The sequence below is a fragment of the Xenopus tropicalis genome, chromosome 8, assembly GCF_000004195.4.
Source record: "Xenopus tropicalis strain Nigerian chromosome 8, UCB_Xtro_10.0, whole genome shotgun sequence".
NCBI classification, from domain to species: Eukaryota; Metazoa; Chordata; class Amphibia; order Anura; family Pipidae; genus Xenopus; species Xenopus tropicalis.
Window position 1 is genome coordinate 52,148,640 of NC_030684.2, and position 16,301 is coordinate 52,164,940.

The window sequence follows — 16,301 nt, forward strand, 5'->3', positions numbered from 1 at the left end:
CTTTCTTCTAACAATAACCTTTTAACACAATTTATAAAGATACAAGTGGTGGGGAAAAAATATATACATATATAAAAACATACCCCAAAAAAGAACAATTGCCCTCAAGTTGCTGGCAGGCACTTGCTGTCCTACACATGGGAGGAAAGGTGGAGGCCTAATGGATAGGGAACTGCTGGCTATAAATACATAAAGATTACCCCAGTTTTGTCAATACCTACAGCCCCCCAGTTAGTCTATTAAAATTGGGGTCCTAGGTTTGATTCCAGTTAGAGCACCTCAAGGTGCATATTCTTCCTGTACTTGTTTGGGGTCCCTGCCTAACATTTATGTCAGTGCTCCCCTTCTCCAGAGGGGTCAGAGTCACAGGCTCGGTAGGAAGAAACAAACTTTAGTTAATATATTAAGAGCAAGAATTTTTATTCAGGTTATAATGGCTAAAGTCTTTCTTTTGCAAAGTCCCTCACTTTGATAGGACTATGCAAACCAGTGGACAAGCCTACACATAGCAACCCAAAACCGATGCTAGCGGTTATTGTGTGGGAAACATTTCACATTTTTCTCTATGTTTTCCTAAGAATTTAAGGTGGTTTATGAATTTACTGTAGAAAAATGAGTTAATTTAAGAACTGTTTACTAGACTACTGATCTATTTAAAGAAAATCTGGAGGTGTTTAGATGAGATCACATGGGCCCCTTACTATTTTCTCTCTATACCTCCTCACTTGGCAAATTAATCAGTTCTTTTGGCTTTCAGTACCACCTCTATGCTGATGATACTCAGATCTATCTTTCCTCTCCTGATCTCAACCCAGAGCTTCTAACTCGTGTCTCTTCCTGCCTGTCCGCTATCTCCACTTGGATGTCCCAACGTTACCTTAAATTAAACCTCTCTAAAACTGAACTGGTTCTCTTTCCCCCATTCAACGCCCACATTGTTCCCGAGGTATCTATAACGGTTAACAATTCTACCATCACCCCATCTTCCCAGGCCCGGTGCCTTGGGGTTAACCTTGATTCTGCCCTGTCCTTCACCCCTCATATCCAATCACTTATCAAATCATGTCACTTTCACCTAAGAAATATCTCCCAAATCCGATCATTTATCACCCAAGATGCTGCCAAAATTCTTATTCACTGTCTTATAATATCTCGCCTGGACTACTGTAACTCCCTATTAATTGGCCTTCCCCTCCAAAGACTGTCCCCTCTCCAGTCCATAATGAATACTGCTGCCAGGCTCATACACCTCTCCAACCGCTCCTCCTCTGCCGTGCCACTCTGCCAATTCCTGCACTGGCTTCCCCTACCATCCAGGATAACATTCAAACTAATGACCCTCACATTTAAAGCTGTTCATAACTCTGCCCCACCCTACATCTCTGAACTCATCTCTAGATACCATCCAACCCGCTTGTTACGCTCCTCTACTGACCTGCTCCTCAACTCCTCTCTCATTCCCTCCTCACACACTCGCATTCAAGACTTTGCAAGGGCTGCCCCCCTTCTCTGGAATTCGCTCCCACAAACTGTCAGACTTTCTCCCAATCTCTCTGCCTTCAAGAGATCTCTAAAAACTCACTTATTCAGAGAAGCTTACCCTAATCTAGTTTAGCAATACCCTGTGCAACACCTCTCACAACTCTGGTCATGCCCATTCCCACACCTTGTGTCTCAAACCTTTCTCCTTGTAGATTGTAAGCTCTTTTGGGCAGGGCCCTCTTCACCTCTTGTATCGGTTTTGATTGCTTTATGTGTTACTCTGTATGTCTAATGTATGAAACCCACTTATTGTACAGCGCTGCGGAATATGTTGGCGCTTTATAAATAAATGTTAATGTAATGTAATGGTTTGGGATTGAACTAAACTGCCACATTCTTTCTTATAACAACAGCCTGAGTCACTTTTACCATGTCTCTTAAAGGGAAAGCTTATTGTTCTGTCCACAAGGAAGGGCAAACAAATTGAATATTAACAATACTTGGACAGACAACATATGTTCCCTTAAATCCAGAAAATACTATAAAACACTGTGCCACAGAGCTCCTGGCAGTATAATGCCTTGTGCTTCCTTCTATAGTTTTCTATACCCACTGACACTTACATATTTACCACTGATGTAACTTTCAGAGACATACCCTTATATGTAATAAAAGGTATTAAGTTTACCCATGATCAGTAACCAACAGCAGTCAATAAGATTTTGTTTTGAACAGGTGACCAATAAATGCTATATGCTGATGGGTTGAATAGATTATTGGACCAGTAGCAAATGTTGCACCTTTTATTTCATTCCTGTTTTTCTGCCCAGTGGATGAAGACTGAATTGTCTCTAATGTTTTAGGATTTTTGTCTTGATATCGGCCACTGAAGTAGTGGTGTGAGGGTCAAGAAAAACTCAACCCAGACCCAACATATTCTGTGACACCGAAACCAGCACCCAACCCAAACCCACATCTTCTCATGTCATACGCTACTTCTGCGTGTGACTCTGGTTCCAAAATAATGAATCTTTGGGAGCAAAGAAGGGGTCTAATTCTGAACCCAAACCCAGAAAAGGTTGCCATTGTAGGACCTGCGCCCAACCCATACAAACATCTCACACCATATGCTACTTTTGCGTGTGCCTCTGGTTGCAAAACAGGGAATCTTTGGGAGCAGAGGACCCAACCCAAACCCGCAACGGTCTCCCAAATATCAATCTGAACTCACCCGACCCATTGGTAAACCCACGTCACTAGTACTCAACCTCTTTATTCCTACTAGTCTGTTTACATGCTGTTTACACTCAGTCTTTCCCTCCATTTCTTCATTTTGTTCTCAATCAGAAAAGGCCCATATAATAGACATGAGCGACCAAATGGCTGAGAACAGAAGGGTTGACTAATAACCGGGCCCACTGGGAATTTTCCAGGTATCACAGTGGACCTTGCTACACCAAAGCATTCCAGTGGCATTGTGTACTCTAGGACTAAGGCAGGAGCAGTTATTTCCCTGACCCAACTTATTCATCCTAAAGTGAGGCTAAAGCTGGCCATACACGCACCGATAATATCGTACGAAACCTCGTTTGGTACGATATTCGGTGTGTGTATGGCAAGTCGGCGAGTCGATCGATATCGCAGGAAGCTGCTGATATCGGTCGACTCGCCGATCAGGCCAGTTAAAAGATTTTGATTGGGCGCCATAGAAGGTGCCTGACCAAAATCTGCGTTCAGCGCTGAATCGGAAGAAGGAGGTAGAAATCCTATTGTTTCTACCTCCTTATCTGCCGTTTCAGCCCTGAACGGTTTGTGAAATCCCCACGTGTGTGGCCACCTTAATACTTACAAGCCAAATGAGAAAAAACTGACACACTGTCTTTGGTGCGAAAAAGCACACTTTTCTGTTTTTACACTGGAATCCGCACCATGCATGCACTGACAGGCAGATGCTATACTATTGCCTACTGCAGATGGAGTGGAAAGAAGCGGAGCGGTTTTCTCAGATGGCATATTGAAGGAAGCAGAATATGCCATGTGTAATATTAGCCTAAATGCACAACCAACTTATTACCCTGTAATAGTTTACACTGCATATTGCATTTAATAAGTCAAACTATTAAAAAAAACACATAAAAAAAGCATTTTACATACATGAGGTGTTTTTTAATTATTATTTTCCAGTTACAGAGCAGAGCAACAGAAAAACAATAGTGCAAAAATATTTCTTCTGTTACAAAACATTGTAAAAATTTACTATACAAAAAAAAACAAAAGTCCTTTGCCCAGCAAATGCATCATCCAACAACTCTCGCCGTGTCCAGCAACTGCCAATGAACAGGCGAATCCTTCTTTTTAAAAATGGTAAACTACATTGTATATATATTTACAGATTAATTTCATTTTCAGGATTGATTGGTCACACACAAGGGTAAGTTACAAAGAGAGCAGAGAGGGATGGGACCATTTGCGGCACAAGTTTTTATGAAAGTTTGTTACATTCATATTGTATGGAAACAGAGAAAAAGAAAGAACGTATTTATAAATCCTGCCTAGCGACAAGTCCTACACAGGTTCACAAACTGGTGCCACTCTCTGCTTTTGACACAACAAATGAAAGACAAAATAAGGCCAATATATCAGCTGCCTCTGTAATAAATCAGTAACATTCACATGTACAGAATGTATATGCATGCTAGCGAAGCACAGAATCCAGGATTTGGCTCAAGATTCAGCACAATCCAACCACATTTGTAGGTTTCCTAAGATTTATCAAAATGTGAGATTAGAGCTCACCGCAGAAAGAGTCACCCACTATCTATTCATTTCTGTGGGATTTTGAGAAGCGTATTTATTAAATGGTGAGATCTAAGTTTCGCTGATTGATAAATACGCTTCTCAAAATCCCACAAGAATGGATAGAAAGTGGGCAAATCTTTCTGTGGTGAGTTTAAATCTCACATTTTGATAAATCTGCCCCTTAGTAATCAGGCGAACTGAATCCAGGCAAGTGAAAGCAACAATTTCATGAGACAGCTGTGTGACCAAGTACAGATCTGAACGGACAAAACAGGTTCAGATTTGATTTGGTTATTTAGCTAAATCTTTTTCAGGAGGACTCAGGATTGATCAAATACAGGAGTGATGGATTCAGTCCTTGCCTATCATCACAGGTACCAATCCTGAACATAAGATGAAAATGCTGCGGTGTTTCCTGGTTGGAAAAAGGCACTTGACAGAGTTGTTGTTATGTAGCAACAATGGTTCAGAATCCCATATCAACCTATTGTCAGTTACCTGAAGGTTTCTATGGGTTAAGTAGTCCATACATGGGCAGAAATTGACTTGGACATTCCTGACCACATAGGCAATCTACTGGCCCAGGGCACAGAACCACCCTCTTCCCAATACATATCTGCTTGGGGATCATTTAGATATTGACTGGCAGATGGGCAGCCATAGGGCTGCAGTGGTCCACAGCCCACAACTCTACACAGGGTTGTCAATAGCTGTCTCCAACACCAAATATGACCTTTTAAGGCTAGTGGCCAAATAAGTGGGTCTTTTCTGTGTATGACCAACTTCCCTGAACTGTAGCAATATGTTTCTAAGTTGTCACATAACACCCCAATAATTTCAGTGCTTTTTGCTGTTGATGTTTCCTGATAAGTGCTCTGGTTTAAAACAAACTCTTCTTGCTGTGAATCTCAATATGAAATTCTATTATGGGTTAATATTCCTCCTTTACCAATGTGTCAGTGAGCACTGCAATATACGGGTCTGATTAAGCACATAATTTATTTGCAGCACTGTTGTAACAATTCTATAAGAAGTAACATATGATGAAAAGAATTTGGTTCATTTCTCTACGCTACCATGCCAGAGTTGATCTCATTTACACACACATACACGCACATGATAATACATTGAAAAAAGCCTTCTGTTCCCAGCCAATAACACAGGCGTGGTACAATTGGATTGGTAATAAAATAGACTTTGTAAGATAGAAAAATAATCCCTAGAGAAAAGGAACAAAGCTTTGTTTAGGAATGTAGATACCCAGAATCCTTAGCAACAAGTGCAAAATCTACAAGACATAAAAATACCATCTTTGTTGTTTGCTCAGGAAACCCACATTAACGATAACCCCCAAAATTCCTCCCCTGTTCCTTTTGTAATGCAAGAAACTGTCAGCATGGAATGGACACATTGGCCGGCCAGCAGTAAGAACAAATGGAATGGATATGGATTGGCAGGAATCAGACATTCCCTAGCCCTGGCCAAGCTTGGCACTAGAAATAACTATAACTCTTTCTTATTAGGCAGAGTCGCACAGTAACAGCGGAAAAACAACACAATGAAATGATGAATAGCCAGGAAAGATGTTCTGGGTATTTCTAATGTGCAGAGGAATGAAAGCACTTGAAGCTGAAGCAAAGGCTGGAAAGAAACAACAAATTGTACTTAGCAAACAGGCAGTCCAGTATTTGAAAGTATATGTGGCCCCTAAGGCCAAGAATAATCCGTGTTTGGCACAGCTTGTCATCTTATCGTTAAGCACTAACACAAAAAATGGATCTACTTACAGAACCAACTGGACTCATGAGTTAGCCGCTTGCTTTACTTGATGGCATTGCTAAGCTGTCTTTAAAATAATAATAATACTATAAACAACATAAAAACTCACTGAGTTCTACTCAGTGCTAAGGAAAACAATTGTGCTTTTTGTTTATATAAGCAATTAAATTAACCCCTTAACAGCAACATATTGCTCTGCAATACACTGTGGATGAATCGAACCCACAAAAACAAACAGGAATACAAACTGTACTTAAAAAAAAAAAAACCCAGGGAAGGAATTTAAATGTGCATGAATAGATGCTAAACAAGGTCTCGGCAGTGCAAGGGCAACAACTTCAGTAACACCTACTTAAAAACCTTTGTGCTTCTGAGCAACACTACAAGGCGGTCAATGGCAATATTTACACAATGCTTGGTCTATATACATGGCTCTGCATCCACAAGGGCACTGGCCCAACTACTTTGTTGTATGCTTTAGGCATAGTGCCCTGTTTAATCCTGTTAGCTTAAATATATCTTGGGTGGCTGTGGGCTGCGCAGTATCAGTGTTGCGCAGAACTTTAATTGTGGGATCAGACTATGGAGGTTTGGTAGAATGGCTTCTAGAGCCATGGAGTTACTAACACAAATCTAGACTGCCTGATGGGGAAAGCACGTTCATTAAAAAGAACACAGGGATACTAAAATGCATTCATAGTTCAAAAATATTGAAAGTATGATCCAGATACCACTCCTTTGCTGGTACGCAAATCCCTAACTCATTTGCATTTCACTAAAGCAGTAAAGCCTAAGGACAAACCTCATTTGTTTCATGAGTGGAAGCTTTTATGTTTCCTATTGCTGAGCCAAGCCTATAAAAAGGGTTGTTAGACTGTAAAGGAAAATTGTGTGATGATAGCTAGAGATTCCTTTAACATTGGCTGTGTGTATAGAGAACCCAATGTGGCTGCTCCCAAAAATATGGATACATCAAAATATGCAACAAAAGAAGATTCTGCCCTCTTCATCTACTGATGATAAAACCAATATATATATTCTCCCTTAAATAAGGCATATTATGTACATTTGGAGGAACCTTATAAACACTGCTATCTGTAAATGTTTTTTTAAATGCAAGGGCTAGGCCACATGAAAGATTTTGCAGCAGTTATTACATGTAAACCTTTAAAGTATATAAATTAAGCTACACAAGCCAAGCTAACTAATCACATTGCTCTGAGTAGTGACCATTACATTTATAATAGGGAAACAGAACATTTAGCAATACTCTGACATAAAAACATTGCTGCAAGACTTCTATTGGATACAAATGTATGAGAAATGCTAAATTTTATAAAAACCCTACTACACTGAGTTCTGAGATATCTATATATAAAGTTTGGGAATAAATAAAATAAATGAAAATACATTGAGATTATGCAGTCTGACATTTCCAATTTTATCAAGTAGAGGTGAAAGCTGTAAGGGCTGCTGTGCTGATGATATTAAAGGCAAACAGATCTAAACATACAGCAAAAAAAAAAAAAAAGTGTCTCCATGATTGGCAAATCTGTTACCATGTTCTTCGGATGCCCTGGAAACCGTGTAATGTTCTCTCTTTGTGATAGACAAAGCAGAGAGTATTGATTGCCAATAAACTGGGGGCTGTTGCTGATGCAAAGTTTAGCAGCACAAAGTCAGAGGCAGGCAGGTCAGTGAGAATTCATGCACTACTGTAAATACCCCAGCTATTTTTGCATAGCATTAATCATACTAGTAACCAATACAATTAATACTAAGCAAATGAGCCAAGAAGAGCCTGGGCGTGTACAGTAGCACTTCAACCTATACTGCCTTGACTTTATACTGCCAAATTCAGCTCTGAATGGATAATTGGCTAAGAATGTACTTTTGCTTGCAAATACCAGAGTAATCTTTACATTTATATACATTGGAAAAATGTTTTTTTTGGCCAGTGGTGTTTGTTTAAAATCAGAACTTCTCATGATTAGTTGTCAGAGCATCTCAGTATGGCAGCTCAGTCACTTAAACTGAGATACAGACCAAACTGAGTGCCACTAGTGAAGGACACTACAGTAATCCTTTCCAAACCTGATAACCAAGGTGAATTACTTGGCTTGTACATAAGGTCACACAACATCTACTGCCATAGTTTAAAAGCTGTTACATATACATATGCAATACTTTAAAATGCAGATGGCTGTTGGATCCACAAGGTTCAGCTTTTCTAAATGCATCCTGTTACTAGTACAGAGGTTCCCAGAAAGACTCACTGTGAAAGAGTATCATATCTACAAAAATTCTAATAAATGCATTTTGCAGAGTAAGGAACTTATTTTAAAGATGGCGGGAACAATAGAAACAAAAGAAAAAAAAATATTGTGGGGCCCACACACCAGCCACCCACATTTTTCTTCATATAATATATAAGTCATTATGAAAGAAGTGCATTCTTGTTTGGCGCAGTTCTGTTGGCAAATAATGCTACACACAGAGGCCTGTGAGTTAACCCTTCAGTGCCAGAAATGGCATAAATTCATTTATCTGCCTACAACAGTGTAGCCACGTGTAAATCCGGAAAAACGTCGTTCTGCAGAGATTCAGTCCCCTTTTTTGGTACAAAATACATGTGTTTTTTTAAATATGAAAGGAAAGATTACTGTAATAGAAAACAAACTTATTTAATTTGCTTAGTGTCCATATAAATAATTTGGGGCCACTCTTCCTATAAATAACTGTTATGAAAAAAATAAACCCTGTGCTTATATGAGATATTCCACCAACTCCCCATCTGTGAGATCCTGCCCCAGAGGTGGGAGAGGGTTCTTTCGATCCAAGGTGCTTGACTGGAAAACTGTGTCTGCTGGAAGATTAAACAGGAAAAAAAATCAAATTCAGCCACTTTATAAGATTAAAAAAATACAGTAGTTCTAAACCGTTGTGGTTCTAAATAAGACTAACATATGTGCTAGTATCACAAACAGTCTTTTCATGCCTTTTACAAATCTGTATTATGATTTAGTATGGGTTTTGACCTGGGGGCAGTGCACTCAGTTGACCTGCAAGCAGACAGAACAGCTAAGGGACAGACTGGCCTAATGATTTGTTTGTATAAGAAAAGTGGAGGAGATAGGAAAAGAAAATGATATCATTATAGCATCTTCTTATCTCCTTAGCCTGTCAGACAATTATTAGTGATTTATAAGACAATGATCTAGACCTACTACTAGACCTACTACTATGACAAGGAGGAGGTGGAATAAAAATATATTCCCTTATACAAAATAAAAACTGTAGTTTAATTTTCTCAACATGCACTTTATAGTGACATTAAGTTAACTTAAAAATCATATCTGGTTTTGAAACAATTTGCAACATTTAAATTTCAAAAACTGAAATGGTTTGTTTACATTTCAAAATAATTTGCTGTATAGCTAGTCCTTCGGAAAAATACGGTATTGTGGAATAGTACCTGTTCTCTCTGAGGTGTACATAGGGCTAGGAGTAGTCAGCCTCCCGGGGCCAGGAGAAGCACTCACTGATGGAGTTTTGTTTTGCTCAGCCCCTCTGTCTGTCTGTGTGCAGCAATCCTTGCTACCCGTCTTGGAGTGTCCAGAGAGAAGGGGTGTGGAGGGAAGAATAGGGGAGGGAGTGGAGGATGCAGATTCCGATCGATATTCAGTTCCAAGTAGTACTCCTAAAATAAAATATTTAGGCAATCCATCAATTATTTTACAAGGCAACATGAGAAAGTCATGTTTAAATATCACCTTGTGTGCCCTTAGAGCAGTGCTGTCCAACTGGCGGCCCGCGACCCCCCTCTGTGTGGCCCCCCACCTGTCTGGCTGCTTTGATGGCTTACTCTTGTGTAAGCTTTAAATGGTATCAGTACTGTGATTAACTGCCCCCCCCCCCCCCCCTGCATGGTTCTCACCTCAGATTCAGGCTGTAATCAGGCTGTATTGTTTAAATATGTAATCCCCTGTGTTGTTCACACCTTTTAATCTCTGCATTGTTCACACCTCAGGCTCAGGCTGTAATCACCCCCATTGTTCCCCTGTTCACACCTCAGGAGCAGTAGAAACCCACAAATAATCCCTGCACACTACAAAAAGAACATATACTGAGGTGGTACTACAATTAAAAAGTTTTTTAATATATAGTTATTGTGCAGACTGTAGGAGCAGTGCCAGCATTGTGTCACTGTAGGCTGCCTGTGTGTGCCATACACACAGGCAGCATAGGGCAAGCAGAGTATGGCACACACAGGCAGGGTAGGGAAGGCAGAGTATGGCACACACAGGCAGAGTAGGGCAGGCAGAGTATGGCACACACAGGCCAAGTTTGGCACAAACCAGCCAAGAATGGCACACACAGTGAAAGTATGGCACACACAGGCAGGGTAGGAAAGGCAGAGCATGGCACACACAGGCAGGGTAGGAAAGGCAGAGTATGGCACACACAGGCAGGGTAGGGCAGGCAGAGTATGGCACACACAGGCCAAGTATGGCACAAACCAGCCAAGAATGGCACACACAGTGAAAGTATGGCACGCAGGCAGGGTAGGGCAGGCACAGTATGGCACACACAGGCAGGGTAGGGAAGGCAGAGTATAGCACACACAAAGGCAGGGTAGGGCAGGCAGAGTATGGCACACAGGCAGGGTAGGGCAGGCAGAGTATGGCAGGTTTTTGCTGTACTACAACCATTAATATGGGTATGGTCATGTGATAACATGGGTGTGGTTTCAAGTGGGTGCGGTTTCAAAAAGGGGAGTTGTCAAAACTGGCTTCCATTATCGGCCCTCCACCACGTAGGTCGGAAAAATTCCGGCCCTCGGTACAACAGAAGTTGGACAGCACTACCTTAGAGTAATATAGTGTATGCAACTACTCAACCTTGAGAATTATATGAAGTTGGTTTGCTGTAATGTAATGCTATAATTACCCAAGCTGCCCTTCCAACTCTTGTCCTCCCGCTTCTCTTCCAAAATGGGAGTGCTACTCAGTGCAGAGGAGTGGGAAAGCAGCCCAGATCCTGCATTGGAAATGGACATAAGTGACTTGGAAGGCCGCATGGTAGAGGATTGGTCTGTTTTGCTCGGGTCCTTGCGGGACCGCTGCTGGAGAACTTTAATCATTGCATCTTTTTCAATAATCTGGGCGTGTAGTGTCTTTATCCTGCAAGACAAACCAAAAGAGAAACAAACGTTAACTTATATTGAATATTCTTAATGAGTTTACTAAATACTAAAATAAAAGAAACTTATGAAAACAAATAATTTCCCAGCAGGTAAGGACTCTTTACACCAACTACCCATTTTGTAATATGACTTGCAGATTTGCTCTGCCAGCCCAAAGCAATTGTTTATAATGACCAAAGTCTAATTTGAATGGAGTAAATATTACATGAATCATCACTGGCCAATAAGATAGACACTGCCAACTGCAGGGTCCATGTTATTCTAGGCTACCTGCTTGCTTGGAATCTCAAACTGCTCACCTGCCCTCCATATCTACACAGCGTCTGTTGGCCAAAAGAATCTCTTCTTCTTCCTTTTGGATCCGCGCCTCAAGAGAAGTATCAAAACTCCCACTCGGAGAATGGCTGATTGATGTAGTGTCTCTAAAACAAAAAAATGTCTTTGTTAGGGGCTTTGCCAATTCCTTATCTTAGGGGCAATGGAACTTGATACTCCCCATATCATGCACTGAAAAAGACAGATGACATCATATAGCAACTACATTGCATACTGATATTGTCCTGAGTCATTGCAATTAAAGTGCATTGGGATTTGCAATTTGCCACTAAGATTTCTCTACTGTGCAATTTGTGCAACACTGCTTTCAATTCAAGTTAATGAGAAGAGGTTGTATATAGGGAAAAATTGCTTTGAGAGGATCATGGCAATCAAAATAACTTGTGCTATTTGCCTAAGGTCATAAAAATACAATTTACATGACAAGACAAGAAGGTGCGTGAATCGTGGGAGACAAGGCGATCAATATCGGTAAAAGCCTCATTGGTCGGGCAGGACTGAAAATTTAGATTGAACGCCTTTGCTTTGTTTTTACTTGCATACCAGCTTAATGTTCTTAATGTTAGGACGAACCACCTTTCCTATAACCATCGGTTGTGGGAAAAATCGTAATTGTGTATGGCCACCTTTAGGGCTCTGGCACACGGGGAGATTAGTCGCCCGCGACCTTTAGGGCTCTGGCACACGGGGAGATTAGTCGCCCGCGACTTACATTGTCGCAGGTGGGATGGCAGGTGATGGCAACTCGGGGAGATTAGTCGCCCGCGAACAGGGAGTTTTGTCGCTGGCGACTAATCTCCCCGTGTGCTAGAGCCCTTATTCTGCAGCTGCCTGACACTAAAAACATTGCTTAATGATGGTAACGCGTGCCAAGAAATTACATCATCCTATAGTTTTAAAGCTGTTACTGATAAGAACATCAACGGCATGCAAGCAGTTAAATAACTTCATATAGTATACAGGCTCAGACACTATCTGTGCAGTTTTACAACTTTCTGCTCTTCAAACAGTGCTGTCCCTGGAATATCTAGCAAATTCCAATGCCCAGCATGAGAAAAGCTCACAGGGCAGAGATAAGATAAGTATGGTATGCACACACACAGCACACCCACCTTATTAGAGTCCTTGCCACTGCCACATACATTATCCCACTGCCTTGTCTAGACAGCTAACTTAGCACCTGCAGACATTATTATGATCCTGCACCTGATACTTTAATGATATTTTTATGAAGAAAAGGGAGATTTATAGAACTGGCAACCAGAAAATGTTGAGAAAATGTACCAATTCTTGATACATCTGGCCCTAAATAGCTATACAAACTCCACAGTCTGAAATTTTGCCAGTTAGAACAATAAGAGAAACACAAAACAGAGCCCGAGTCTATTTAACCATCTTTATATATATTAATTGCAGAAGTTACATTAAAAGGGAGGAATGCTAGCTATATGTATGGTAGCCACACATTGATTAGTCTTTGTGTCAAATGCATACGTGCTCCTCGACAGGCAACAACCCTGTGCTGGTTGCAAGACTTCCAAGTATTTTGAAAAAATAACCCGGAGAGCAGACAAAGTAGCTTATGACTTTCCCATAGTGATTTTTATTGCAGCATTCTCAGCACTGTGCCTTATATAGACCAATATCTCTATTGTTCTATATGTATGGTAGGCCTTTTGCTGCAACTAAGCACCCAGGAGTCAGAGTCACACTAGGTCAGGAAAGGGTTACTTGCAAATCTTTCAGATGTTTTTCAGGGGAAACTGGTAGTTGTAGTGTAACATCATCTCGTGACTTATGTTTTTGCAGGGAATGTTAACATCAGGTTAAGTTCAAACAAAGTACACAACTAAAGTCTGTTAAACCCCTTATTTTGTGAAGTTGTCAAAATATGAATATTCATTGGCAAATGCTTGTAGTCAGCTACCAAGCAACTCAGATTGTGTGTATTATATAAATACTGTTAAATATATTCAAAATCTACCTCTGAGCAGCCACAGTGGCTGCAGCATCCAGTGCAAACTGTCTCATAACACTCTCCTCCAGGTACTTCTGCTCCCACTTGGTCATATCTGCTTCAAGTGCCAGCACGCGCTCCTCCTTCTCTCTCAGCAGCTCCATGAGAGTGGCAGCACTGTATTCAGAGACATTGCTGGACTGAGAGTTCCCCTGTCGCTGTAAGAGAATACAGAAAGAGAGAATTCTACAATGCTCGTATTCTATTATCACTTGACCAACAGAAAACTAAAGAATAAATCAAAAGACTTAAATGGCAGCTATACCATCATTTGTATTGTATTCCCTTTGGATTTATCTAATGGAAGTATTACATTTCTATGTAATAGATTTCGAGAAATTGCGCCGCCGCGTGTGCCATCCCGCTGGCGACTTACATGTTTGCCGGTGGGATGGCGGGTCATGACAACTCGGGGAGATTAGTCGCCCGCGAACAGGGAGTTTTGTCGCGGGCGACTAATCTCCCCGTGTGTCAGAGCCCTTAAGAGTTTTCAAAGGACCCCAGGCCACCCTGGTGGCCAGTGAAACAGACTGATGTGTCCTTGACTGAGACACCTCAGCCCAATCAGTATCCAAATGAGGCACAGCCAGATACTAAATGGGATAGTGAAAATTCTGGTTACATAGAAACGCCAGCGGACTATCGATTGATCAGCCAAATCTATACCCAATATCTGCCAATGTGTAGTCATCTTAAAACTCTTCAAATCCAGCCCGCACTCATCAGACACGAAAGCACTAAAATCCCAATGAACAATTATCAGGGTTTTTCTGGTTACATATACTTTTAAAACCTTACAAGTCCAAATAATCCCTCTCTGCTCTTCTCACAAATGTAAGGGTCCCCATACACTATAAGATCCGCTCGCTTGGTGATGTCGCCAAGCGAGCAGATCTTCACCCGATATCCCCACCTACGGGTGGGCGATATCGGGTAGCAAGTGGCTTTAAAAAAAAATAATCTGATCGTTTGGCCCTGGGGCCAAACGATCGGATTACATTTGCGGCCATGGGGCAGTCGGTTCGGGGACCGCATCAACAAGCCGATGCGGTCCCCGATCCGACTGGATTTTCTAACCTGGCCGATCGATATCTGGCCAGATATCGGTCGGCCAGGCCGCTCGTTTCTGCCCATACACGGGCCGATTAGCTGCCGAATCAGTCCAAGGGACCGATATCGGCAGCTTCTATCAGCCCGTGTATGGGGGCCTTAAGTTTGCACCACATTTATACACAGTGCTATCCAAGCCACACGCAACCCGCCAGCCCCCAATCCTATCCGACAGGTGCATGTCCTGATCCAGTTGGAAAGAGGTATGCCCACCTGCCAAATTTCAAAGCAAGTATTTGGTGGCAGGCTGAGGGCTCGGCCCTGATCTATATAGTGAGGGCTAGCAGACGCAAACATATTTTTTATTTTTAAAAAAATTATTTCGTCACATACAGAACTATATTTAGTGTTTTTTTTTTTTTCAAAGCTTGCTGTTAATAGAGCCAATTATTTTTCTGGGGCCTGAACATTTCTTAAAAAAGAAATATCAAGTAACAGTTTCTGGGAATTTGTTCTACAGAATGCCCATTGTATACAGTTTTTTTCAGCTAAATTGAGGCATTGATAGACAGAAGAAGCTTAGGATACAATACACAGTAATATATGGTAAGAGGGGAACTGCCTGAAGATGCAACACGAGGGGAATTTAGTTGATTGGACTTCTTTTCCTTGGGGATAGAAGACAAGCTAGGCAATTGTTCCGCTGGCTCTCTGCAGGAGCTGCTGACCACACTTTACCTCCTCTCCAGTTTTTTTTTTTCAGGACTCTTGGATGGCTGGGGCTTTGGAACAATCTGACTGTGCAAATACTGACAAAGTAATGTGCACACACAGCACTTTGGTTATCTTGGACGGAAGAGGGGCCCACAAAGAGCTAGTTTTAGTTTTGCTATTTCTGGGTCAGCTGCCGGGCTGCTTGTGGAGGCTGTTGTGTATATAATGGATGTGTGTGTGCCTGAGATTATGTGCATAAACATTACAATAAATGTTGTTTCTATTTGCCAACAGGGACTGCGTGGATGGGTAACAAGAGGCTTGTTGGCTCCTGAAACAAGTAAAATGTATTCATGTTCAACCCCTGGCTTCCACTAATGGGCAAGACACGTGCCCTCACTCACATTTTATTAACCCTTTAAATGGACACAAATCCTGTTCCCCTGTAGTCACTGCTTTAATGGAAATGGGAGTGAAAAATAAAGTCAGAGAAACCTGCTTACATTTCTAACATCAAAATCTATGTTTGTATTGTGTGTAACAGATTTAAAGCTAGAACTCCTGGACCCCGCTTACATTTTGTACCAGCATTGTATCAATAGGTTAAATCTACATCCATTTTGTAGGCTACTTTGTTGGGAGTGTAAGAAATTCTCCTTCAAACACCCTTCTTCTGAATAATTTTGACTGCATACACAACAGCCTTACAAAAGGATTTCCTGGAGTGTGTGCAAACATAATGTTAAGCACACATAGGAAAAAAACCATAACTACCCTTGTGGAAAACTGGCTATATCAGATATATACATGCAATGGTCAATTGGGGTTATGTAATATAAGGTGCAACGTTTGCTACAATTCTTATAACCTCTATCAACCAATCAGTAGGTAGCATCTGGTCACCTGTTTAAAAGAAAA

General features: G+C 41.3%; 1 protein-coding gene across 3 annotated transcripts in view; it reads right to left on the minus strand.

Annotated features, from left to right (window-relative positions):
• Nucleotides 1-3,626: 3,626 nt before the first annotated feature.
• amot (angiomotin) overlaps nt 3,627-16,301 on the minus strand; it is a 49,091-nt gene continuing 36,416 nt past the window's right edge. For 2 of the 3 annotated variants that reach the window (XM_002938787.5, XM_018096772.2), the window contains exons 9-13: nt 13,587-13,777; nt 11,566-11,688; nt 11,011-11,243; nt 9,536-9,760; nt 3,627-8,926 (exon numbers count right to left, since the gene is read on the minus strand). In XM_002938787.5, the coding sequence (XP_002938833.2) occupies nt 8,826-8,926; nt 9,536-9,760; nt 11,011-11,243; nt 11,566-11,688; nt 13,587-13,777 (873 nt within the window). In that variant the 3' untranslated portion in view covers nt 3,627-8,825. The remainder of the gene's footprint in view (nt 8,927-9,535; nt 9,761-11,010; nt 11,244-11,565; nt 11,689-13,586; nt 13,778-16,301) is intronic. The other variant, XM_004916841.4, reaches the window with a different exon arrangement.